Source organism: Hippoglossus stenolepis, chromosome 7, assembly GCF_022539355.2.
Source record: "Hippoglossus stenolepis isolate QCI-W04-F060 chromosome 7, HSTE1.2, whole genome shotgun sequence".
In the NCBI taxonomy this organism is placed as follows: Eukaryota; Metazoa; Chordata; class Actinopteri; order Pleuronectiformes; family Pleuronectidae; genus Hippoglossus; species Hippoglossus stenolepis.
Genome location: NC_061489.1, coordinates 23,606,016 through 23,632,633, shown reverse-complemented (window position 1 = coordinate 23,632,633; position 26,618 = coordinate 23,606,016). Strand labels below are relative to the sequence as shown.

At 42.4% G+C, this 26,618-nt stretch overlaps 1 protein-coding gene across 4 annotated transcripts in view; it reads left to right on the top strand.

Annotated features, from left to right (window-relative positions):
* fstl5 (follistatin-like 5) overlaps positions 1-26,618 on the top strand; it is a 155,368-nt gene that overhangs the window by 72,975 nt on the left and 55,775 nt on the right. For all 4 annotated transcript variants that reach the window (XM_035162284.2, XM_035162282.2, XM_035162283.2 and 1 more), the window contains exons 5-7: positions 8,021-8,217; positions 12,145-12,265; positions 25,454-25,620. In XM_035162284.2, coding sequence (XP_035018175.1) covers positions 8,021-8,217; positions 12,145-12,265; positions 25,454-25,620 — 485 coding nt within the window. The remainder of the gene's footprint in view (positions 1-8,020; positions 8,218-12,144; positions 12,266-25,453; positions 25,621-26,618) is intronic.

The window sequence follows — 26,618 nt, the reverse complement described above, 5'->3', positions numbered from 1 at the left end:
CCGCGGAGCTAGAGATGGAAAAGCTGGAGGGGGGGGGCAAAGAGGGGAAAGTTTCAGCCGGAGTTGAGTCCAGCTATTCCACCGAGCCACTCTCTGTCTTTGTATAAATAAAACAGCAGTGCTTTTAAAGGGTGGGGGGTGGTTCACTCAGCGTTATGGCCTCAGTGGACAGGATGGAGATTGCTTCCCCTTTTTTTCCTCACTGAGTTTAATGTATTCCAGGAATGACTCGTGTGTATTTTCAGCTCAAACAGAAGCAGAGACCCGGGCGGTGGAGCAACGGGAACGCAGATCTGCTCGTGGTGGGACAGATCTGGTTTGTTTTTCTACAGTAACTTGTGACAGTCGTGAGCACCAGCTGGTGATCACTTATGCAGGAGCTGTTTCCGCGTCGCTCGGCTCCACCAGCGGCTGCAGACTCATGGTGCACAGTGGTTTTCTCCTCAGGTGCTCAGAGAGAAGACTAATCAGAAGGTTCTCTTGCGTGCTGACTGTTATTTTTACATATCTGAATAAAAAGCTCTGTGTAGCAACAAATGCAAACATCGCTGTTAGCCTTCATGCTTCGTCACCACCGCAGGGCGTCTCCCTGTGGACGGGTTTGCTGTCGTACCCAGGAGAACGCCATCATGCATCTGGTTTACATGCAGAGACTTGTTGTTGCACTTCTTCGTCCCGGGTTCATTTCAGTGCTGCGTCCAGCGGCTGGATGTTTCAGAGACAAATCACTCTGCCACCAATGACAAATAACAAACAGTTGTGCTGCACTGAACACAGACGTGGTTCATTAAAAAAAATGTCAATGCAGCAAAGACTGATTAATTTCCAAATCACATTAACATTTATATATTTAAGTTGCATTATATTGTGTAAAATATAGTTTTTATATATATTTCAGATTTTTAAACGAGTTGTTGTGTGTGTCACATACAAAGCAAATGGATAAATACAGTTTATAGTGACATGATTTCTCTTAAATACACAAACAGAATATATTTGCATACATATCTTGATTTTACACTACAGGAATTACACCGTATACTTTTATCTATCAACCACTTCCAGAAAACCGTCTGTTTGTGGCTCACATGCCTCGAGAACTGTTCGTCTTATCAGCTCCACACTTGGCATGTGGAATGTAAAGGGCCCGAGGAAGCGTAGTGTGGATTTTGGTGCAATATGGACACACGATACGTTCGATATTGATAAACCTTGAATAAACAGGTTCAGTGCTCTGTTCTGTATAAACAGGCGAACAGCTCTTTGTGCAGCAGCCGCGGTGCAGCTTCATGGCTCCGTGCAGCGAGTCCTGCAGCAGATCTTTTCCTGCTGTGGCTCAGTTACTGCAGGTCACTTTTACCTTTTAAGAAAGAAAAGCTGCAGCCAGCTTCACCACAGGAAAAAACAAACAGCCCATTCCTCACAGGCAGGTTTACAACAGGCTCTGCACTGGTTATTTATAGCAAGAGTTATAGCAGGGAGTGTAAATTGGAATAAAAGGTAAAGATCTAAGTGTCTGTAGTTAAGGAATAAAGGGTGGTTTGGTTTCAAACCGGCAGGTCACACAGTTGTATGCAGACAGTTAAGCATTTATAATGATCCTGCATTAGCCATACAGCTACATGTGGATTTCTAATCTCCATGATTAAATTTTTGCTTGCGATAAAAACCTTTTCCACATCGTGGTCGGCGGAAGGAGCTGCATTGTTGAAGTGAGTCATTGACTATTCTGCAGCGCTTTTCATCGGCACTGCCGAGGGAAAACGAAGCAGAGAAAAAGCACCATGATTGTACCTGCTGAATTTTGAATTTCTTGAATCTCTGAAGTTTTCCAATTGACCTTGATGGATTCCTCTTTGTGTAATGATTATTCAGGTTGTTCAGTCTCGGCGCTCTGCAGAAGATCTCGATTGTACCACAGCAACGTGTCGGCTACTTTCTGGCTCCACGCTTTATTCTTGAAATATATCTCATCGGGTTTGAGCTTAATTAAGTTTCCATTTACAATCACAGCATCATTTCATAATTGCTGCAGATTTCTTCTTCAGTATTTATAATAAATAAATAAATCTTAATATATCTACATTAACCGTGTGAGGAAACAAAACAGATTAGATCATGTTTTGTGTTTTTGTCTGACAGGAAGTAGAATTATGCAGAGTGTGATGTGAACTGTCATGTGACAGGTGCGGACATATTTAGTGCTTGAAACATATTTTGTTATTGTTCCATCAGATGCAAGTGGAACACAGTTGAAATACATTGAATCTGAACAGCCTGTGACTCCGTTTCCTCTGAAAACCAGCTGTTTAAATCTCTCCTCTTTTCACCACGATGCAAAAATACCAAACAGTGAATTTCAAGGTCAAGAAAATACCGTATTGTTCTAGCCTCACCTGCACCAGTGGTCTATCAATGATACTACAAACCATTGATGCATTAGAAGCAGATTCGGTTCCCGTGTCAAATCCTGGTGCTTCTATTACCCACGATGCAACCTGATCACCGACAGCTCTGTCAGGGTTTCTGCTCTGTGCTAAGCTTTGAGTGAGTAATGCCGACTGGAGGCGCTCTCTCCTCCAGCGGAGACGCTACAGAGGTCTGCTAAGTTCACCGCTCCACGCCGCCAGATTATATTTTTCAGACTTATTTCATTTCCATTTCATTTCCAGGCTTCACTCCTAACCAGCATCATCTCATGTTCTGTCCCTCGTGGCAATTTATCAGATTCAGGCAGCTCCGTCTGCTCCACCACAAAAAAAGGTTTTATACATTTTCTACTTTCTACTTTTTTACATATGCAGTATACTGCCTGAATCTGCAAACAGACACTGATGGGGTTCACCCGAGATAAAGCTCTAGCACATCAAGATGCTATTTAAAAAACCTTTTCTTGCCAAAGCATTCACTTCTTCTCTTTATTAATCAGACGCCTGTAAACAGCTCCTTCGATACGCTAATGAATTACTATTTATTGTAACCACAAATGGCTGAAAAAGCAAAACCCTGCCAAAGTAAAGCAGTAATTCAAAAGTTTACGGTTAAAAGCAAATCTTTTGAATTTCGATAACAACGTCTCCTGTAAGTGTGCCGCTCTGTTTGACTAATGGTATTAATGAAATAAATAATTTGTCTTTCTTAGAGTGTAATTAAGGGAGATATGAAGTAGGTTCTCCTCGATATAAAGAAATAACAGCTTTAAGAAATTGGTCAAGTTTTCACCAGTTACTTAATAATGTGCAAGTGTTTGGTTTTCTTGGGATCTTGAGTCGTTGTTGAGATATCATTACTGACCTGGAGTGGCTCCATATCACTAACACATGCGAAACAACAGTGCACAGCGTCACCCCAAAAAGTTCAAGCTTCGTTAGCACATATCCCTTAATCGGGAGCTGAGACACATGCGAATTTGGATGCATGGGTTTCTCATATGAACAAAGTAAACGTCTACCAAGGAGGTTATGTTTTCACCCCTGTGCATTAGTATAGTTTGCAGGATTACACAAAAACTACTTGATGGATCACTACAACTTGGTGGAAGGAAGCTGTAGGGGTCGGGGAGGAAGCCATTCCATTTTGAGAGGGCGTCTGTTGACATTCATGGATCTTGATGGAAAAATCTTATTCTACGACATATTTATGGAGCTGATATCTACAAGTGTGTGACTTTTAGTGCAGCTTGTTAATATCTGTGGCGTTATGGGCCAAAAGTGTAATGATCTGACGTGGAACGACACATGAGTTCTCATACACTGACAGAGTGGACACTTGACCTCCACATCAGACACGCTGGTGCTTTTCATGGTGGAACCTGACGAGCTGTTTAAAGTACATATGAAGCTTTTGTGATCAGAAACATTTGTCAGAAGTAAAGTTTGGTTAAACAAAAATGTACAGTAAAGCAAACTGTGATATGTCTGTGTCCGTTATGTGCCATAAGCAAGCAGTGATGGAGATTCAGGAAAATACCATTAGGTTTTGGCTAAAAGTCGCTTTGACAGATTAACAGCTGCAATGAAAAGAAACTTTCCTTTTTTAGTATTAAGTAGTTTTAGTAGTAATGGATTCTCTCATAACAGCTAAAGGGATGATGACACTTCGAGTGTAAAAGCTCCTGTGAGAGAAATGGAAAAACTTTCACAGCCGGACTCCACATCAACCACTTCAGTTACATCAGCTGCAGAATGTCATGTTTCATCCATGAACACTGCGGAAAAAATATCATTACGCCAAAGCGTTCTAGTGGGAGTCTTACAGTTGATGGTTCTATTACTAACTCTGTCAGCTCTCCTTGAACGCTGTTTACTCAGCTTGTAATTGGATGTTGTAAACAAGGACTGTGCTGCCATTAGTATGTGTTATAAATGAGCAGACTTGAGATGAGTGTAAATGGAAAAAATTTAAGATTACACATGGGGAAACTGGAAGATTAGGTGGATTTTGGCATATGTGGTAATTGAGCTGTAGCAGTTCGAGAACACGCCGGAGAGGAGACTGTGCACGGTTGGTTGAACCTCTCATCTTTCTCAGCAAGTGGAAAAAAAGCAAACAAGCAAACATAAAATCCAACTTTAGCCCATTTGCCTTTAGATACAAGGACTGTGTTTTTCTTAGAGCAGCTTGTGTGAAGGTCAAAGTGTTTGCGGTGTTGATTGTGCAGTAAAATGAACAGGAGGACAATCGGGTGAACAGTGCGGGTTATTTTCTTCACTCTTGCAAAAGTCACACTTTTTTACATCTGTGGAAACATGCGAGAGGTTTTTCCGACACATTTGAAAAGAGCAGCTTCTATTCAGACTCCGAAACCGGCATTGGATCATTTTTAAATTTATAAAATTCACTTAAATTACACAGCGCCAGAGAACAATCACAAAGAAATCCAGCCACATAAATGAGCATCCTTATGATATTTTGTATTTTTTTAAATAAGCATAGCCTTCTTTAAATTATCCCAAATTCCTCTTTGCTATACTGTGCTCAGTTAGATTAGAGTCAACCTCAGGTAGAGAGCCACCACCACACATCAAACTGTGAACAGCCCTTATTTAAAGTGTTAAGTTGAACCTGGAAGAACTTGTGAGAGATTGAAATGTGTTTGCTGGCAGCCAACAGGAGCCTCACCTCTGATGTGAAAGATTCAGTGCATGCGGTTTATAAAAGTCGTGATTCAGTGGTGCCAATGTCTTGTTTGCTCCCCGACATGTTGTTTCCCTGGTTGTTTTATTCTCCTTTAAAAAACGCAGGATATTCGACTGGCATGAAGTTCAAATCTGGGCTTCTTCACTGATGATTTGAATCAGTTCACTTTTAGATATTTTAAAAGTATCATGGCTAAAAGTGCTGATTTAGTTTTGTATATAAAAATGGAGGATGCATCTCCACTCCCCCCGAAATGAAAACAAGATATCCTGCAGCCATCTTGCACCTTAGACGTTATTTGGAACCAGAGTCTGAGTAGTAGTGATGGTGGTCGTGAAGCCGCAGTGTCAAGGTCCTGCTGATGGGCCTGTTTCTATCCTGTAAAATGATCAATTGAAACCCCACTGAAGGGGAAAATTTACATTTGAACAAATGTATTCGACAGAAACCATCTTTGTAGTTCGTTCCATGCACCATTCACTAACATGGAGGAGGCAGGTGTCATGCAGCCAGCCACCAGGGGGCGATTGAGATGATTGGGGAGTTGTCATGTTATCCATCTTTATAAACAATCTACAGATACACTTTATAAGTTATATAAAGTTAAATGGTTAAAATTTGAGGCATCTTTCTTTCATTGGAACCAGTTTGAATGTGCAGCACGACCCAACACTGGGTTTAATGAGACTGACAATATTAATCTAACTCAATTAAATGGATTGAACTGTGAACAGATTTCTGTGGAGCTGAACTGGACAGTTGGCTTAGATAATATCTGAGAAGACACTGTCTAATTACTGCTGACGCTCTCCTGTGCAGTTTGGATATGAAGGACATGTGTAGACTGTGTGCGTGTTTGTGTGTGTGCGCGCGTGTGCATGTGACAGAGCCTGTTCCTTTGACGTCGGTGACCTTCATATCTCCTGGGTCCGCCAGCAGCCATTTTGTTTTTTTATTCATTCTGCCATTTGTGACCAAGGCAGCTTGTCTGGCACTGACGCCTGTCAAAACAGCCGCGGCCCCAAGATATGCAGAAGTTCATCCAGTGTGGTAATTAAACATGCTGGTTCCATTCCCGGGAAATTCACCAGCCACATTCACCGGTTTTAACTTGTAATTCAATAGATTCTCCACTTGGTTTGTTATGTGCAGCGGCTGGTGGAGGAGACGTAGCAGTTGTCGTTCACACCCTGCCGGCTGCAGGAAGCTCCAGACTGAGCGTTCAGCCCGAGCATCTGTCAACAAGTCAGTTTGTCTCTCTCTGACAGGTGGAGCTGCAAAAAACAACAAACCGAAGCGTTGTTCCAGGGTTTCCTCGCTTGTGTCTAATTCTCTCCACCTGGCGAAGCAAGCTCTCAATTATTCAGCTCTCCAAGTCATTATTAGAAAAGCAAGCACAGACAAGAGGGGGTTTCTATTGGGTGACATTTCAACAGCCAAGAAACAACTGAGACGTCCTTCAAACACATGGCTCAAAGCATTTGGATCAATTTACTCACAAAAATCATCTTTGTTCAGTTTAATTTCATGGATATTTCTCTTGTTTACACATTGTTTCTCTTTATCTGGAGAAAATGAAATTATTCTGAATATAAATAACTCCTGACTTGTGTATTTATGTAGTTTAAGCCAAAATAAACACGATAACTTGCATCTCAAACACTCCTCAGTCACAATTCTAAATATTTCAATTCCAGAAATAAAGTTTCTTCTCCTTGTGACTTAACGAGGACACGGAGACTCTTTGATTCTACCTGGCAGAGAGTTAGGAGAGTTGCTTCCAGCCTCTTAAACCCAGATGACGGTGAGGGTCAGGATCACACCAAGCCCCTCGTTGAAATACTCTCTGAAGGAAACATCTGGGGGAAATTTACCTATAAGACATAAAAAAATATCCTGCGCGTTGGATAATGACACGTCACCGGTTTCTGAGGTCGCTCTTCTTCTTCTGCATAACAAGTCACCGGCTCCCAGCGAGCACCGACTTCCACCGACCGGAGATCTCATTACCGCGCTCACCAAATCCTTCTCTCCCGATCATCACCCTGCAACAAAAGTGAATTTGTCTCGCAGCTGCTGTTTCCTCCAAAGTCAGTGATCACGACGGAGCGAGCGGCGATGTCACCTCCCTCCCCGGAGATCTGCAAAAAGCGTCTCCGTGCCCGAGAAAGTTTCCCTTTTCGGGCTGAATGACATCAGCTAATACGACTGTTATTAGCGGAAAAAAACACTTCCGCGTCCCACAATGAGAATTTGATGTGACATGTGTCAACCTGTAGTTGTAGTCATTATTTTCTCTTTGCACCGACTCTACCCCCGCCAAAGCTTTCATGTAGTTGACTTCTTTGATCTGGGGCCTTTGATGGCGGATTGTAAATACATCGGCGTCGTGTTTTCTGTTGCTGTCAGCGTTAGCTCTTGACACCTGTGTGATGAATTTGTTCGTCAGTTCCTTTGTGGAGACGGGACTGCTCCTTTTTTCCGATTTGGAGGCAGTGGGATGCTGCACGCCTGTTTGAGCTTCCCCCTTGGGAAGAGGAATAATCCAGTTATTATTGCCATCCTGTTGTTATTGTGCGGCAGACAATCACAGCACAGGCTCAGATTTGGATTTTGCTGAATATAAACAGCAGCTTATTGTTAAATAATGTGAGTCTACGGGGGGATTGTAGTTTTCACAGGTACTAATTGGCTGAGATTTTAAACACAGCATCCAATTCTTAAGTTCAGTGCTTTTAATCAGGGGGCTCTTTCTGCACTGGGGAATCATTAGGAGATATTTATCTATTTAGACTTCCTCTTAACATTTTAATATTTTTTTATTTATTCAAACAAAGAAAAAGCATTTTTCCTCACAGCCCCTTTTTCCCTTTATCCCCAGATGATGACTGCAGACTGAGCGATTACCGCCGGCTGAAAACCAAGACTCTGGATCTGCATGACAAGAGGTACACGGGGTCTCGCATGCACGGCGCCCACAAGGACAACATGGCTGCCAGGAAGCAACTGGTTGATATGATGTTCAAACGCTTTGACGCGGACAGTAACGGTCAGATCGAATCCAGCGAGCTCTCACAGGTAAGAACAAAACGAGACATTGAAAGACAAAACTGTGGGTGAGTTGAGATGTTCTCCTGAAAACGTCCGGAGAATTAGATAGATGTATAGATGGATGTCTGAATGGATGGATGTTTATTGCCATTTGCACAGGTACAAGACAATACAGGTAAAAAAGCGGCTGAAAGCAGCTTTACGAACATGAAGGTAAACGCAACAACTTAATCTCGGAGTCAAGCTTCTCATCTTGTATTATACAGGAGGTAGAAAGAGCTGCTTCCCATTCTGTCCCACCTCCCTCTTAAAGAATCCTCTCAAGGCCGTCAAAACCACGGTTATGTTTTTACAAAATCAAAAAACCAGAAGAAAAAGGAAACAAACACCCTGTGCACTCAGGTGTTTAAACTGCCCACTTTGATGTCTGGTGTTTAAACTACCCCCCCTGAGCTGCGCGGCTGCAGGTAAACCCTTTGAAAAGCAATGTGGGTCAAAGGAGCCTCATGCTCATGCGAGGCTGCAGCCTTTGACCAGCGCTGCCAACAGGGACGGTGGTGAAAAGGAGCTTTCTGCTGCTGCCACGAGGAAGGAAGATATTCTGTGCATAACAATAAAGCCGGCCCGCACCCGAGGACTGATTTAATAGAGAAAGTATTTGAATAATGGAACGTGTAAGCAACCTGCAGCGTTTTTCAGATCCACTGCAGCAGTTGCCGTTCGGAGGTCAGTTTCCTGCTGATTCAATAGGATCTTCTGTCTGAAGAGGGGGCACCTTGGTGAGCCCTGTCAGGAGCCTCGACCCCACCAGGGGGGGTCTCATTAGATTCATGTGAATAAATCTTTGTAGTTTGAGCTCAAAGCTGCTAAGTGATGCCTCAGAAATTTGGATATTTTTGTCATATCTTCATATTATTTACATATTTTTCCATGTTTTATACATTCAACTGGGCCAGAATGAGAGAAATCAATGCTCAGCGGGTGAAATGCATAGTCAACAGTGTTGTGCTGTGTTTTGTGGAATAATATTGTCAGTTCACTCCGAGTGTGAATTTGAGTAAGACCTTTCAACCCATCGGATATTACTCTGGGCTGATTTTCAGACCTTGAGGTGCTAATGCGTTTATTCTGTTCCACGTTTTCCTCTCGATGTTTGAGTGGCACGAGCAAGTCGGCAACAGTTAACATCCACATCTCCTGTGGAATGGTTGACAGATTTCCTAAACTGTCAGTAACATCAGAAAAAACATATTTTAAAAGACAGCAAGAGAGGAGGAGATTTCAGAAAGGGTTAGAATTTAAATAAAACTTATTGGCTTCTCAACGGAATCCCAAAAATATGTTTCTTAACATGCGTCTGAATCCAAGTTTCTGTGACTTTGATTTACACACAGCTCTGTAAGAACAATAGATTTCTAGATCTTGTCCCCATCATACTGCAGCCCAAACTTGTTTTTCTTTTGGGCTGCATTCATAGGAAGCTGCACAAACATCCAAAACAAGAAACAACTTTCTTTCTTCTACCTCACAACAAAATCCCTCCATTCATCCATCAGGTGTAGAACTGACACTGCATTAGTAAAGAATAATTGCACGATGAAATCAGAGTGAAAGTGCTTCATCAATCCAAAAGATCTCAGAGTTAAAGATGGTTGATGATAGTTTCAATGTCCCTCAACGTTAGTGTGCATGCATTCAGTTATTATGATTTCCCTCCGCAACATATGTAGGAGAATCTATGGTTTTCTTCCGGTAATTTAAAAATGTGAGAGACCTTCTCAGAGCCAGGGTTCGGTTTAGTGTGTTGTTGGCTGCTGGCGCTTCATGTTCGGCTCAGTGGAGGAGGACCAGCTCCCTGTGAACTGAAAACTCAATAATTCATCTTAGTTTCAGGTGATTATACACCAATTAAAACTTAATTATGAATCTTTCTTCCATTCCTGCCAATACAGCCCCTAAATCCTGCTCACTGGGCCGCTAATGAGTTTTGATGTTGAGTTTTTAATAGCTTAGAAGAACACTGTTTCATTTTCTCTCTGAAAAATGTGAGCTTAAAATACTTAAAGGTTCAGATTTACTAAGATTACATTTGACAATCTGCATGTTTTCTTTTTGCTTATTGACAAGCTAATCACAGTCTCATGAGCAGCTGAAAGTATAAAACCAGAGCCCCCCCCCCCCTCGTGTCCTGAAGCCTCCTTTATAATCGGAGCGCTCATTTGAAATTCCAGGGGTGGAAATCCTCATCTTGGCTCACTTGACTTGCTGGATCGTGTACAATTGTCACTGACCTTTTAGTCTCAGTTGCCCTTTTTGAAATGGCAAATCAAAACTTATTCCCCCCCCCATGTGCGTTGCTCATATTTAAAATCAAACCATTTACCCCCAAAAAAACCCTCATATATGAAGATAGTATCATGGACGCAGCTCTGGCTCTGTCTACCTGAGCTGCCGTGTCTAAAAATGGATTTATTCCACAGAGGATAAAGATTCAGATTTCTTCTGTGTTCGGTTTAAAGTTCCTTATCGCTGATTTTTCGCACTGCAACTAAAGAAACATTTATTTTAAACATTTATTCCCTTTACATGTGCAGACTCTTCTGCAGTTCTCGGCATAATTTGAAAAAAAAAAAAGATTCCGAGTTTATTTTTGAAATAAGTGTTAGAACCAGTGACCTTTTCCTCACACGTACAGTTCATTCAACGTGTGAATCCTGAGGGACTCAGTTAGACATCTCTCTACAGGTGCCCCACACTAGTTCTGCAGTTTTCCCTTCAGCACTGACAGCAACAAAGACTGTGACTCTCAGGTCTGAGCACAAAGACGGACCAGAGAATGAAGAATAGAGTCAAGATTCAACACCTTTCTTTTTTTAATCTTTCGGCTCAGTTTTGATTTAGATAAGTTTATTTGTAGATCAGCTTCAAATCTATGAAATAAATACAAGAAGAAAAAGATGAGATATGAAATACACAGGCAGCACCACGGTTATTTGTCTCCTGCAGAGTTACGAGGATCGACTAAAGACATGCCATTACAGGTGACTCCTAAATGTAGGGGAAGGGAGGTGCATTGATCTGATGGACGGGACGTGATGTACAGAGCCGTCCCCTGTGATCAGCGTTCTGACAGCTGATCCAGAATGATGGATGTGTCAGTGCCGGGCGGAGGCTGGTGAACAGGATCATGTATCAGCATGAAGCTGAAGGGAGGAGGATACAAACCTGCACGGTGTTGGTTGAACTCCATTTCAGAGGAAATTCATGTACTTTTTCTTATCTATTTAAAAAAAACACACAGGGTTCACTACTCTGTAAAACATTATGCATATCGTTTTTATTCTGGGGGCCAAGGTTGTCACATGTTCTGTTTTACATTTAGATAAATGTATACGATGTTTACAGAACAAGATCAAAATCACTGTAGTAAAATGCCTGTTAAACATGACACATCTCAAACCTTAGCGTAGGGTTATCGGCCTCTTTAGGACCTACACACATGTAATGAGATCAGATACGTACCATGGACACAGAGGGTTTCTGCATACTACTTATATTAAATGGCAAAATATCCTCTCTCTGATATAGATGAAAGGAATATTCGTGAGTTTCCATCATGAGTCCAGTCTGCTGTTTTGATTAGGAGAGGTTAATAAACACATAGTGAACCATATTCAAAGTAATTGGACTTTTAAAGTATTATATTCCCTAAGCAATAATGGATATTTGGGTGGAAAACAAATGAAAGATGTTTTCAGCGAATATTTGACCAATTTATTCAGTATCAACAATTTTGAGACTGAAATACAAATCCTAAAAGATACACGTCCTGCAAACCATGTTTTCTTGATACATAAATGTTAGTTGATGTGTTGATGACAGGTGCTTGTGTAAATGAGGACATTTAGACTAAAATACACTGTAAACTTTAACCAACCATCATTGTGTTCTCAGGTGATCAAACAAGAGGGCCTGTCCAAGGACTTCTCTGAGTGCACGTTGTTCGACCTGCTGAAGTACAACGACGTCAACGACGACGAGCACCTGACAAAAGAGGAGTTCTACACGGCTTTCGGTGAGTGCACAGCTTGGTTTGCCAAACTCAAATAAATGACTCGACACAATATGTTTGAGTGATGAAGAAAAAAAACGCATTTTGAGCTTTGAAATTGTGGAAAAAGAATGAACCAACAACGTGTGATATTTTCCTTTTTCATTTGTCATTTACATCATCTGAGAAACAATGTGCACCAACACCTTCATTATCTCCTCAAGTGTTTAATTGCACACTTTGAATTTTATGCTCTTATCGTCTCAATCAATAAACACTGAGGAAAAAGTATCTGCATCATCTTTACTGGGACCTTAATGTAATAATACTTATCAACCTTCAAAAGATAAAAGAAAACTTGAAACAACTGAAATCTGTTGGAGCAGCAGAAAATCTTTTACAAACATCATAAATTCACGTACATTTATTTCAAACCTCACAGTGTGACGAGCGGCTTGCTTCACATTTAACGGCATAAAATATAAGCTGCGTGTCTTAAAATGTATAAACCTCGCGGGCTCCATAAAAAACCAAAGGTTCTCTAATTAAATTTTGATTGTGTCTCTGAAATCGGAGGAGCGACCGACTTGTTCTTAACGTCTGAACCAGTCAGTCTGTCGCATTTCCTTGGAAAACGTGGGCCGTGTTTCAAAGTTTACGACGGCGATAAACTCGGAGGAGTGTTTGATATCCTGCCAGAGGTTCACTCACTTTGAACTGCAGGTTGTTTGTGTATTGTGGGTCTTCAGATGTTTTCCGTCCGTCGGGATCGATGGATGAAGGATTTAAACCCCCCCGGTGGAGGAAAAGGAAGCAGGTCACAAATATTATGAAATAGTAGCATCCTGCCTCCTCCTCATTAGGAAACATAATGACGACAGGTGCTCTTCTATATCTGAGACGCGACAACAAATGTGCAGCGGCTTCCCTCCCTTGTTTCCTCCTCGTGATCTCTTTCATGGTTCTGACATTTTCAGTCGGCTCGATATCCCCTCGCAGAATATCCTCTGACATTTGGCTGGCTTGACACATTTAGCAGTGGGAGAGAATTCACGATCAACCGTCAACTCATCAGCCCCTTTTGTATTTAAAGCGCTTTCCTTGAAGAGACAATAATTATGAAATGAAAAGTAAAAACATCAGGAGAGCAAATGGCAAAGTGGAAAAAGTCTGGTCTCGTCTGCTAATCTCCACATCACACGTGGATGTGTGGGAGCAAAGCCCTCCTGGCAAACCCATGAAACGAGGGGGGACCTCAGCCGCTCCGTGGAGAGCTGCCTGCGTTTCCTTGAAGAGTTGAGTTGCTCCAACTCCAACTACCTCCTCTTCACTTTTTCAGATCCTGCAGCTTAACCGCTCACAAAGAAATGGAATATTTCCTGCCGGTAAATCTCTCCCTCTGTGGCTTCTGAGTTCCTTCCCTTTCAAACCTGTTTCATTGTTCTCCTTCACCACCTCTCCTCCGCTCTTTGTCCTTACCTGCCGCGCGACGTCGTTAGAAAAATGATGTTATTATGTAAATGCTTCATTAAAACACTTGAATTGCTTCTATAGTCAGGTGGAATTTTTTTTTATTTTAACAAATGAAGTGTTTTTTTAATCAAGCAATAATGTGCTTCTTACGACTGAGGTGGTTTTTGTGTCTTTGTCAACTTCTTGACTCGAGATATTCCGACACTCTGCCGGAGAACTCGAAGCCATTTCACCCCTGTTCGTCTAATACCGAATTCAGACGAGTCTTACATTCTTGGAGGTCTTGTCTTCTTTATTTAATTCACAGGTAAAACTACTTCCACTCTGCTAAATACTTAGGTGCCTTGGAGGTAGACCCTCAATATGCCTGTGAGGCAGCTGAGAACGAAAGAGGCAGATAACAAGGTCACAAATCCACCTCCTCTAAAGACTAACAGCTGCACCGAACACTACAATTCATCCACTTTCATGAGATTTATATTCATGCAACCAAGGGATATGATCCTGGTGCAAATGAGCAGATTGCAGAGATGCAGCTTTTTTTCAAAGCGTTATCACGTGTGGTCTGATCCCAGGAAAAAAGAAGGTCATGCCTCCACCAGACCCAACGGTCCTCTTATGAAACCACTGTTAAGTTCATTAGATCCGGATTGTTATTTGGATCTGCACCAAATGTCAGTCCTCAAAACATGTCAGGTTTAAAAAATCTAAATCCATGAATTACTCTGAGACAAAAATGTCATATAAAGAAATTGATGAAATCCAAATGGATCTACCCCTGGATCTGGATCTGTTCCTTCTTCACACTAGGAAGTTACACTTCTCATAATAACATACAAGATCTCTAACTTGGTGTTTTGTTGCATTGCATAGCTTTGTTCAACATTATTTCCAGCCCCATATGCAGCACTACATGCCGCGTGATCTCTCGCTGTATCATCCGTAAAGTTGTTACCGTCCACGGAGAGAGTCAGATCTCACAATTTCTGCTGCAGTTGCAGTGAAAGATCTTGTCTTTCACAAACCAAGAGCCATCTTTGTGCTCATCTATGCACATTTATTCGTATCTGCAGCTAAATGTAATGTTTCCTGACCCATACAACATCTTTCCCCCAAGTTTCTTAGTAATAGGTTCAATAGTGTTTGTGTTGTTCTGCTAACTAACATACAAATCAATAACTCAACCTCCTTTGCCGAGGGAATTAATGGTGCTTGGTGATGAATTCTGTCTTATGATGTGTTTTAATCAAGTAAACAGTAGTCGCTCAGGTTTCCTTTGCATGGACGATCCATTGAGGTTCCTCTGTATATATTTATAAATCAACCGTGTAGCATCTCACACATGAGCTGCTCTTTTTCTTTTACACATTTTTGTCATCTGAGTGGACGGGGGTGCAGAGCCGTCGACATAATCCAGTGACAGGCGTCCTCAATAATGGCCCGAGCCATGGCTTTGAACATGTATTACATTGGCTTGCAGCAGCTGTAGCCCGGAGACGAGTGATGCAGTGCAGCAACATGGACCGGCAGCGTGGAAGTATCTGGTCTTACAGCCCACGGTCACAGCGCCTGAGGCAAACACGCATTGACAAGTTATAGTTTCTCACTTCATTGCTGACATAATCTGTGAGTGGCAGCTATAAAAAAAAAATTGATGCAAATACTTAAAGCGCTGTCGTAAAACCGAGCGCCGTCATAAAGTAAATCCGTTGATGCAGTGTGTCCAGAATTAGGGCGCAGCTTGGAAGACGAACGGCAGTAAACGCCGCCTGACTCCCCCCATGAAAACTGCACCTGTCTGACGGCTCTGCTAATAAGGGCCCGCCGCTGCTGCACACCTCTGTGCACGATTCAAAGTGTGGCAACTGTGTTTATCAGGACAAAAGATAAGACGTTAATGTCAATGCATTATTCATTCCTGCATTAGAAGGGACTGGAAGGGGGGGGGTTGTGTTGAGAATCAATTTGCCTCGGCTTGCAGTAGGAAACTGTCTGGCAGAAGTGATGTCTTTTAATTAGATGATGTTACAGATATGAATGATGTCTGCCACGCTACTGAGAGTCAGCCCCTTGTCATCGTTGAATAATTTGGTGAGTGATGGCCCAGTGCATCATGGGTACACAGATAAGGCGCCATCCATCATGATGTGATAGCACGTCATCAACTTTTTGGTGGGAGTGTCACGATACATCGGGGCACTGACTGGCAGACCCTGACATCTTTCATTTGCACGACCGAGACAAGAGACAAGACGGACACATTGGTAAATGTACAATGTAATTGTATAAACTCGCACGGCAGCGACCTTGAATATTGTTCACTCGAGTAAATACTAAAGTTTCATAAGAAATAACTCATCATTTATGTGAGTATGTACAGCAGCTACCTGCAAACACCACTATGAGTACCGCACAGTACTTCAACCTCTTCCTGTGCCCCAGTCAGTCATTGCAGCTGAACTGCAATTATTGCAATTGAATGATTACAGGCTACGTTGTGTTGTATACATTTGTGCCTCTATAAATACAATTCTGCATCCACTACTCTCTCCACTGCCTCTAGAGCTGCACACTCTGCTAAAAAACAAGATAGCAGAAAGCACTTGTGTGCAGTCGGTGCAGCGAGGGAGCTCTGTCATCTGCAGCCGACCGGTCAGCATCTGTGATCACCGCCCAAATAAACTCAGGAAAGGTCACGCTCGCAGTTTGCTGCAAGTAATATCTCAACGTGAAGGTAAAAGAAATACGTCTGGAGTGTAGTGCACCTGATGTTTGACTTACCGCTGAGTATATTTGATGTCTGCTATCACACCCAGGCAATGTAAGCAATGCACATGTTCTATTAGGTAGATTAACATTAGTCAGATTGGGTCGCGTTTTGAAAAAAGCCTCTAAATGTGAGGCAGACAGCGACCTGTGCCAAAGTGCTGTTTAAGCCCCTTTCAGGTCGGCTGTACAATCACAGGCGGCTGTGCTTGTGCACCACACAGTTTAAATGTTATTAGTTTGGGTGCACCTACTAAACGCATTCTCCGAGCGTCCGGACGTGCTGCTTCACAGACATCGATGAAAATGAATGGGCGAGTGCTTGGAAAGAATCTGTGTGAACGCTCCCTCCGGGTTGATTTGGCATTTAACCACGTCCCCAACAAATCCTACTCCACATCACACTGCACAGGGCTCATTCATTATTGTGGCAAGTTTTAAATCACCCACCAAGTAAAAGACGTTAGCCCTATTTTGATGTACATCAGTTTCCCTCCTCTCAGCTTCTCTCCACTGTTTTTTCCTTGTAAAACTTGATTTATTCAGTACACATTATTTATTCAGCTGATTCACAGTAATGACCTTAATTGTACTTTTCTATCAAGTGGAGTATAAATGCTGTTTGTGCTGTACTTCAGGATCCATCTCGCCCCTGCTCGTTGCTCTGTGGTGCCCAGATATCGATCTGAACCCTGACACCTCCTGACAGAGCACACGGCTAGAGGAGATACAGCTCTTTGATTTCTGCTGAGGCGAGGAGGGACTGGTGGAAAACCAAGATGGGCTGTAATAAGATCTGTCATATTGTAATTTTAAAGTGGCCGCCATAGATTGCTTGAGTTCAAGGTGGGTTAGAGTTGACTGTGTTTTTTATCAAGGGCAACATCTGTATCTGAGCGTTATGTTCACATCACCAGTGATTTGCCATTAACTCCGTAAACAGAATATGCCTCTGGCAACACAGTAATGGCTGAGTTGGTAAGTGGCAAGTGACAATGGCATTTGTGACTTAATGGGGTAGTTCACTGAAAAAATGAAAATTAACTCATTATCTACTCACCACTTTGCCGTGTTTGAGAAGTGTTTGAGTCCAAAAAACAACTCTGGAGTCTCAGGGGTAAACTTTGTATCCAATACAATTTAAGTCAATGGTGACCCACACCTTAGACGTAATAAAACAACAGAAAAAACACAACATGCCTCCATACAGCTCCTGTGGTTTCATCCAAGCCCCGACATTCACATTCGACTCGAAACAAGGTCAATACACTGTGTTTTAAGCCTAAAAGTCCACTGGAAATGGCTAAGCTAGCGGACGTAGCCACATGCTGGTGTGTCCCAGGGTCCATGAACGCACCTCTAGATAGATGCCATTTGTCTTTGTTGTATTAGTGTTTTCTCTTTCTTTTATTTCTTAGTTTGATTAGACATTTGTCTACTTTTGTTTTATTTATATTTTATATCATCATTTTGCCCATTTCTAAGTCTGACGTAATCCTCACATTAGCAGAACTTGTGCCTGGCACAGCGACAATTAATGGATACTCAGGCTTTTACTTGTCGTAACCCCTGCTGAGGATTCTATTCACATGCTGCCACAAGTGTCTTAGAATGGTTTCATAATTCATGCCTCATTTTCCAATATGTGGCTTTTCTATATCTGGAATGTATTAGAGAGATTTAAAAAGAACTTGAATTAGCCTTTTTACTTTTTTTTATTTGAAGTGATCCTGAAGTGCACAGGCCAATGCACTCAGTGATTCTCAACAGAGGATTGTTCTTTCCTATTCAATTGGATGATAAAGGGAAGGCATTGTATTTTTTAACAGCACATATTATATATATTTACCCTGAAAAGCTTTTTGTCAAGACAAGCTACTTATTTGTGTTGTATACCCTGAATGACTTACAATTCTGCAGCACAGATAAGAATCTGAATTATGGATTATACGTAACTGTCACTGTACATTATGTTTTTGCAGAAGACACCAAGGGCTTCAAACAAATGTCTAAAAGCAAAGTAGAAGCAGTAGAAACATTGGCCTCACTCATCACCACACACACACACACACACACACACACACACACACACACACACACACACACACACACGTAGACACGTTTTTAGCATCTTAGGCAGGCAGATGTTGGACCTATGTTTGAGAAGGAGATCTTTAGTCCTGTGCAAACATGATGCCAAGTAAATACAGTAAAATGAATGAGTGCTTATCGTATACTTCAGCTTATACTTGTGCTACTCGGCCCACAAGCCCAGTGACTGTCTTGCTGCCGACAGTGCAGCTGGTTCTGAGGACAGTTACACAACTGGAGGTCAAAGACTTTTCTGGATTCAACAAACGAACGCTTCAGCTCTGGGTTGAATTCTAAGTTCGGTGAAACCCTCCCTCGAAATATCTAATGCCCTCTCACTAGGAGAGGTTCAATGGGCTTCTCTGGCTGTCAGGACTGTTTAGCAGGGCAGTATAAACCCATCGCTCCTCTTCTCTCAACAGGTGATTGGAGGCTTTCTGCATTTTCCAGCAGGTGAAGCTTGGTTGATGCAGGTGCTAAATACACTGGCCTCTTTCAAACAGATTGAAAGTGATGTGTCTCAGAGTCGTGAAGGCTTCACTCGACACGACACCCTCAGTAGAATAAATGCTACAGCTTCAGTGCTCTTTGGTTTACTTATTGCAGTAAGTGCAGTTTTGTAGTGTTTGTAGTAAGAGAGAAGAAGCAGGTAATAATTATGATTACCTAAAAAGCATTGCATTATTTATAAGCTTCTTAAAGCAATAATGCAGCAAAAACCACAATTATTTCTTGCTTTGAGAATTTGTTTTTATTTGGACCATTTTAAATAATCTTTTATTTATGATATTTAAGTGGAAATTCTCAGATTCAAATTTAAAAGTTCTTCGACCTTGTAAAAGTTGAGCTGCACAGTTTTTTCCAAATAAATCAACAAACACTAACATATCAGCATTGATGAATCCTCTTGGGCAGACGTGGAGGACGACTCAGACGATGTTGACTGAAGTCGTTACCTTGGAAGACGCTCAGAGGATCTTCATCACAAGGCTGTGATGTCGAGATAACAAACCTCAGATGTTTACACTCTTCTTACCGTCTTGTTTACGACAAGCAGAGCTGCTTTGGTTTCTCTATTTTGCACAAGCTATGAAACATGTCATACACAAGAAAAGGGCTGTTGTGATTATAAGAATACAGATGGTCTTATAAAGATCATCATTGACAAATTCAATGAGAACAGTTTGAATTAAACCAAATCAATATAGATATATAAGAACTTCAAAAAAGATATTATATTGTGCTACACACTGTTATAGTGAATATTTGGACAAAATACATAGTGAGGAATAATCTTGGTTTGTGTATATAAAAAAATATGTCATTATTGTAAAATGTAGACTATTTTAATAGCTCCACTGATATTGATTTTTGAGGACAAAAATATATTTTGTTTTAAATACCAGTGATTCCCACAATATGTTAACCCTAAACCATATCATGAATATCTATAAAAAACTAAATATAAAGAACTTTTATATCGGCAAACAAACACTGATACGTCTGTGAAAGGCTCATATCTGGGCCTTAGCTATAATATATAACTTCTGTTCAGGTAATGACCTCTTGATTTGTGCAAATATGTATTTTATATAATTGATTGTTTTGGAATATTGGATGTTTGTCGTCATATTTGTCTGTATCTGCTTCTTTATCATATGAGCTAAATATACAGTGTGCAATCTACTTTTCTCATTTCCCTGCACACAAAGCAATAATAATGATAAAGTTAAACATGCTTCCATGTGTGTCTCCTTGGATTAACATCACCCTCAGGTTATATATACTATATTAAACAACTCCTCTTAACTAGATTGAATCTGCAACGTGTTAATAGCGAAGAGGAAATGCAACCTGGATTGGTGCAAAGGCTTGATGATGATGATGTTGTTAGAGCGGCTCCATGTGCAACGGGGAAACAATTACAAAACTAAAATACACCCAGACTGTGTGTGTGTGTGTGTGTGTGTGTGGCTTGTGGTAGAAGTTCAACGTTAAAAACAGACATAAGTGTTTTCTCTGAAGAAAGTATACGGAGCGTGTGAGCTTCAGAGTCGAGACTATTTTCTGACGTTGAGGTCCACAGAGTCACTCGTTTGCAGAATCAAAAAAAAAAGCAAGAGACACAATACTTCTTTCTTCGGGAGAGAGTTTGCACAAATCAACTGAGCCAAGATCAGAGTGTTCACACGGATGTGTTTGCTGTTTTCGGGATGTTTTTTTTTCTTTCCCTTTCGTGTCTTTGTGTATGGGCTATGAATACTCTGCATCACGGAGAGCACTTTTATCTTCACTTCAGAATGTCAAAGCCAAAGCAATCGGGGGCTACACAACCGTTCAGCCTTAGTAATATTGAACATCACTGAGATGGAGAGAGGGGGAGTGTGCTGGAGGAATGAAAGACTTGGTGAAGAGAGACAGAGCAAGTGAGCATGTGTTTAAGAAAGAGAGCGACAGAGCATGATAGAGGATGGAGTGGGGGGTTGGCTGAGCAACCTTGGTGCAATTTGTCTTCATGCAGCCGGCCCCTCGCAACGTCCTGCAGGCCCAGGCTCTTTTCCCTGACAAGCTTGTTGCCTCCAGTGCAATAGGTGATTTAGCTCTTGCCGTGTCACTGGTCAACATCCCATTCTGGGAGAAGAGCAGAGTAAATCAAAAGCCTGGACTTCACCGTTAATCACTAATTACGGGTTGGGCAGTGAAGGTTGATCCTTCCCAGGAGGCCGAGTCCCTCAGGCCTCAAATCAGACCAAAAAGAGGAGCCAAGGCCACTTCCTCCTCTGATAAATCTCTCGCAGAAGAGGTGCCGGACTCAAAGTGTTTGAGTCGCCTCCAAACTCCCGTCTCTCGGAGGAGTTTCTCATTCCGGTCCGATTCCAGCCATCACTTCCTTCCTGCTTCCCCTCCTCCCTCCATCCAACAGCTAAAGCCGTCTGTCGCCCACTTTCTTCTTTAAAATTCTCCTTATAACTTCACACGTTTCTATCCCGTGGGGATCAGCGGCAAATCGAGTTTGTAGCTCGCAGCGTATTCCAGAAGCATTAAGATACAAGGGGGCTGTAATTGAATGGTTAGGGAGGACATTATTGAAGAAGATTTCTGTCAGCGTATCCGCCCACCACCAGCATGGCGAGCGCCAAGTGGCTGCCTGGTGTGTAGATCTGCTGGTTTTACTGTTATTAGTGTCGGGGGAGGAGGAGGATGCATGACTGATGGACTGTGTTTTATTTTTCTTGCTGTGTTGTTTTTATTTTTGCATTATTTTAGTTTGGGTTGAGGATTTTCTTTCTTGCTTTTGTTTGTTTTGGCTCTTTTAAAATTAAGTCCACTAACTTGTAGCTAATGTCTCATGTGAGCGTGAACTGTGTCCTCGGGTGCGAGTAAAGAAAGACAAAGAGAGAGTGGCAGCGGCGCTAAGAGCTCTGCACGCTGGAGTTTTCAGTTCAAGCCCGACCGAGCACGATCAGCCGAGCCTGACCCGAACCCGACAGAAACTCAATTTTTCATGTCTGAACCTGAGCCGAACCCGATGTTTTCCCTGACATGACGAACAGCGTAAAAAAAATCAAGTAGATATTTTAACCCAAACTCTATTTCATTTCATCATCACCTGACTCGTCGGATCTTGACAGATTCTGATCGGCTCAGGTCAGGAGCAACAGCACCAAAAGTTAAATTCAAGATCCTGTTATTATAAATCCTTTATGTATAATGCTTATCCCCTGGATGCATTTTCAGTCCATCACTGGGCTCACATAAGAAAACACTGAAAGCTGTGATGGACCATTTGTTATCCCACTGTCACGTTATACCGAATAAACCCAAACAACTGATCCTGTGTAGTTCCCCTTTTGCTGGAAAGAGAACTAACTCATTAATCAATTTGCTCCATCCCGTCAGAAACCAGCGGTGACACTGTTTGTTTCTTCTCTCAAATCACAGCTCGAGCCGGCAGCGTGTCTGTGAGCCCCGAAACAATTATGTTATTGTCAAGAGTTTTCTGAACTTTCTGCCGAACTTGGACAGAAGTTCCTCAGTTGTAGCCTCAGTGCGCTTCTAATGAGGCCGTGTGAAACCAGAACAGTTCATTTCCCTTCAGTCGTTTCTGTTCTCTGTGTCCGTGATGTGTCTCATATCACTCCGTGCCGAGTCCTGCCGCTCTGTCTCTATCACATGCACACAGCTCTTATAGTGAAGGAGGAATAAATGTGGTCTGTCACATTGCGACTCCAAGTGTGACCAGGCGGGAAAAAAAATACCCTGCACAGTTCGGTTACATGTTATTTTGCAACATGGATAATGTGCAAAGAAACAAATTAACTGCATTTCCTTTTCAATTCAGTTTTATTTTATAAAGCACCGAATCCCAACATTCACTAAATCAAAACACTTGACATACTGAAGTGGAGATCATATAATATTACAGAGAAATGCACAGAAATGTCTCTTAGCTAATGAATGAATACAAAATCATGCATTATACAAACACAAGAAAAGCTATTGTTTTAAATAAGTTCTCACTAAAATCACCTACATATTAAGTATAGGATTCGTTGCAACTTGATATTTCAACACACATGGACAAGTGGACATTGCAACAAGAACACCTTGTATATTATCACACAATGTGATGCAACAGCCGGGCAACATTCCCTGGCTTCATGGAGCCGGTGACGTTCGGTGTTTGTCTCAGAACGTTTGGCTCAACTTGGTGGAAACATTTGTTCTGTTGTGTTGAATTATGTTTTGATGGAAGACGTTTCTGTTGTTCTCTCCTGAAAGTGGTGAAGCAGAAACAGCTTTTTCATTGTGTTTCTGGGTTTATTAACAATGGTTGAAATATCTTTTAATATAATTTACAGATTTATACGAAAAAGATACGTGAGATTTGTTTCTTACATTTTAAAGGTTCAGTGTGTAGAATTTAGTGACATCTAGTGGTGAGGTTGCATGTTGCAGCTGAACACCCTTCACCTCACCCTCCTCTTCCAAACATGAGAGAGAATCTGTGGCAGCTTCAGTCGTCATAAAAACTCACGTAAAACAAGATTTAGTTTGTCCAGTCTGGGCTACTGTAAAAAACATGGTGGCCTCCGTAGAGAGGAGACGCTCCAGATGTTAATATAAAGTATTTAAATATAAAAGGTCAATTCTAGGATAAAGTAAACAACAACTTAGATGAAACTAAATCGTACACACTTCACCTTTAAGGACCTCGTGCACCCAAAACTTGTAATGCTGCCGCAGGAGCAAATTGATCAGTTTAACATCGAGAAAAATAGGAAATGTGAAAATTAAAAACTACCGGAGAGTTTGAACGTCTCTCCGCTTCCAGTATAATCACCTAAACTTCGAGTTATACTCCACTCGGAAGAAACGGCTGAAATTAATCCTCTAATTTTGATGTAATCCTGGCAGTGATTTGCCCGGGCTTAAGCAGGGCTGCCTCGGGCCAAACGGGAGATTAGAAGTCTTAGCTCGGAGCTTCCCACTGAAAAAAGGAAGCACGAGTCGTCCCACGGCGCCGCGCGTCTGATCGGCCTGGACCTATAATGGCTGAGCCCGGTTCACAGTTCACAGACGCAACAAGTGGAGCAAACAAAGCAGATGAAGGTGCAGGTTAAGGAAGCATTCACAGGGCCATCGGTACGGGGCCACCGGAGTCATGCTGTAATTGAAGGTGCTCTCATCCTTATTCTCTGGGCTGTGGCGAGCGAACACTGTCTGCTGGACCCGCTCTTTCATTACGTTTTGTATTTCATGCCCTTAGGAGCAGAACAAATTGAGTCTCTGTTTCCTTTTGCTCCGCTGCTCATTACCCGAGAGAAAGATTAAAAAGCATTCTCTCACAGGCCACGTTACACAATGCCGCCGGAGAAACGGGACGAGTGTACATTGTGCTCGTTGTCTCATCAAAATCCTGGACGCACAAAAGATGTTAACCAACCGTGGCCCCGCTGACCCCTCGTCACCCGTCCCCTGGCTTCTCTTTCTGGCAAAATTTGCTCTCAGGATTAGTTAAAAATTAAGCGATCACAGACCACATCTCATCATTAGCAGGAACACGCTTGAAAGGATGTTGAGGTTTTTGCAGGAATATGGAGGCGAGCAAAGCACCGACTCTGATCGAGGTCTCGGGCTGCGTTTCCATGGGGAACCTCTCCTGGAAGCACAGGTTTTTTATTTCATTCCATGTTAGTTTCATCAGAAGGGGATGCACTCCTGGGCTTCGGCAGCAGCCAGGAGAGTGGAGCTTGTTTTAAACTCTCAGAACACTGATCATGTTCAAAATATTCAAACTCCTGGTTACAAAGCAGCGCGCTTCAGATGGGATTCCAGCAGTCAGCAGACCAGCAGCACCGCCGCCTCAACCAAAAGCGCCTGTTTTGTTCTGTTCGCTTAAAAAAAAAAAAAAGGAGGTACAGAGACGAGGATCCTCCGGGAGAAAGCAGAACTTCCTTTATATTATCATCACATAAATTATGCAAAGTATTTACACAACATTAAACTTAATTCCCTCCCATTACTTTGAAAATTGCAATAATTGTGCCGCCTCAGTGCATCTTTAACTAAACCAACGTCTGCCTCTGCAGCTCGGCAGCAGCTAATTGAGACGCTCTCATGTTTTGTTTTTCTTGTTCTCAAGCGGCATTAAGAAAAGAAACGTGATTCTGAAGCACCTCAGTGAGAAGCTGTGTGAATTACGAGGCGTCACATGCAAAAGGAGTCCGTCAAATTTCACATGTAAAATACAGACAGACTCACCAGTTCCGAAAAAAACACGATTTTCTTCTCTTGTTCAAGCTCAAATCTGAAGTTTGTTACCCGGAACTGGAAACTTCTTCAGTCTCTCGTTCATGTTTCTGTCCCTCTTGTCTACAGATGTGTACCTGCTCAACCTGCCGGACGACCAGAAAGTGAGCGTCACCACCGTGACCGTCGGCCAGAGCGCCGTGTTGACCTGTGCCATCACCGGGGAGCGGAGGCCTCCGATACTGTGGAAGAGAAACGATCAATACCTGAACTCCTTGAACCTGGAGGACATCAACGTAAGAACGACCTGACAGCAGTTATAATTTATATAGGTCGACGTACATGTTCACGGGTAAATCAACGGAGAGATGTTAATAGATAATGGGATTTATCGTTGAGTTACTACCACAACGCCCGTGAACACGTCTAATTACCAAGTGTTCACGTCGTAAAGCACCGTCACTCTTTCAGCGACGCTTTCAGAAACATCACCTTTTCTCTATTTTTAGCACGAGCTGTAAATTTTCAGATAATTTCATGCCGTATTTCCCTCTCATCATATTCCAGATTTATTTCATTTGGCAGTGGCTCAGGTTGCCGGCACATTTTATCTGACTGTCGGTGCCGGCTTTTGTGTTGTCGGCGTGACGGTAATCCAGGATGTCAGTTTGTATTCTTGGTGTCTGTGTTTAGAGACTCGCTTGGAGGGACGGGGATTTCCGACAAATAAAAAAAGATGAAGGGGGACGGGGGGGGGGACAGGACCAAAGGGGTTCAGCCCTAGAGGAAGGACCTACTTTTAACAACTCTCTGAAAGACTGTGTGTGTGTGTGTGTGTGTGTGTGTGTGTGTGTGTGTGTGTGTGTGTGTGTGTGTGTGTGTGTGTGTGTGTGTGTGTGTGTGTGTGTGTGTGTGTGTGTGTGTGTTAATCTACATTCGCGGCTCCACACAGCGCTCCGTGTCACTTTCATCCACATCAGAAGGAGCGAGGACACCTATGTTGGCGAGGAACAGAGAAGCCGGAGCTCCTTCGCCTCAGCCTTTCCTCGTCTCCGTGTCAGGGCCGGCCAAGATCAGTGTGATGCTGCTGTGCATAATTAAGTCAACACTGTCGCAGTAGATAAAGGGAGACCCAGCGAAGCCGCTAATGTAACATTAAATGTTGATGACCCTTAAAATGAGTAAGAGGCGCCCAGCTGCCGCCAGTCATCCTTGGCGCCATCAACCCGCTCTAAACTGGCGCCCTGGTTCTGGTTGTTGGTGATTCCACATAAAGAGCGGCTTCAAACTCAGA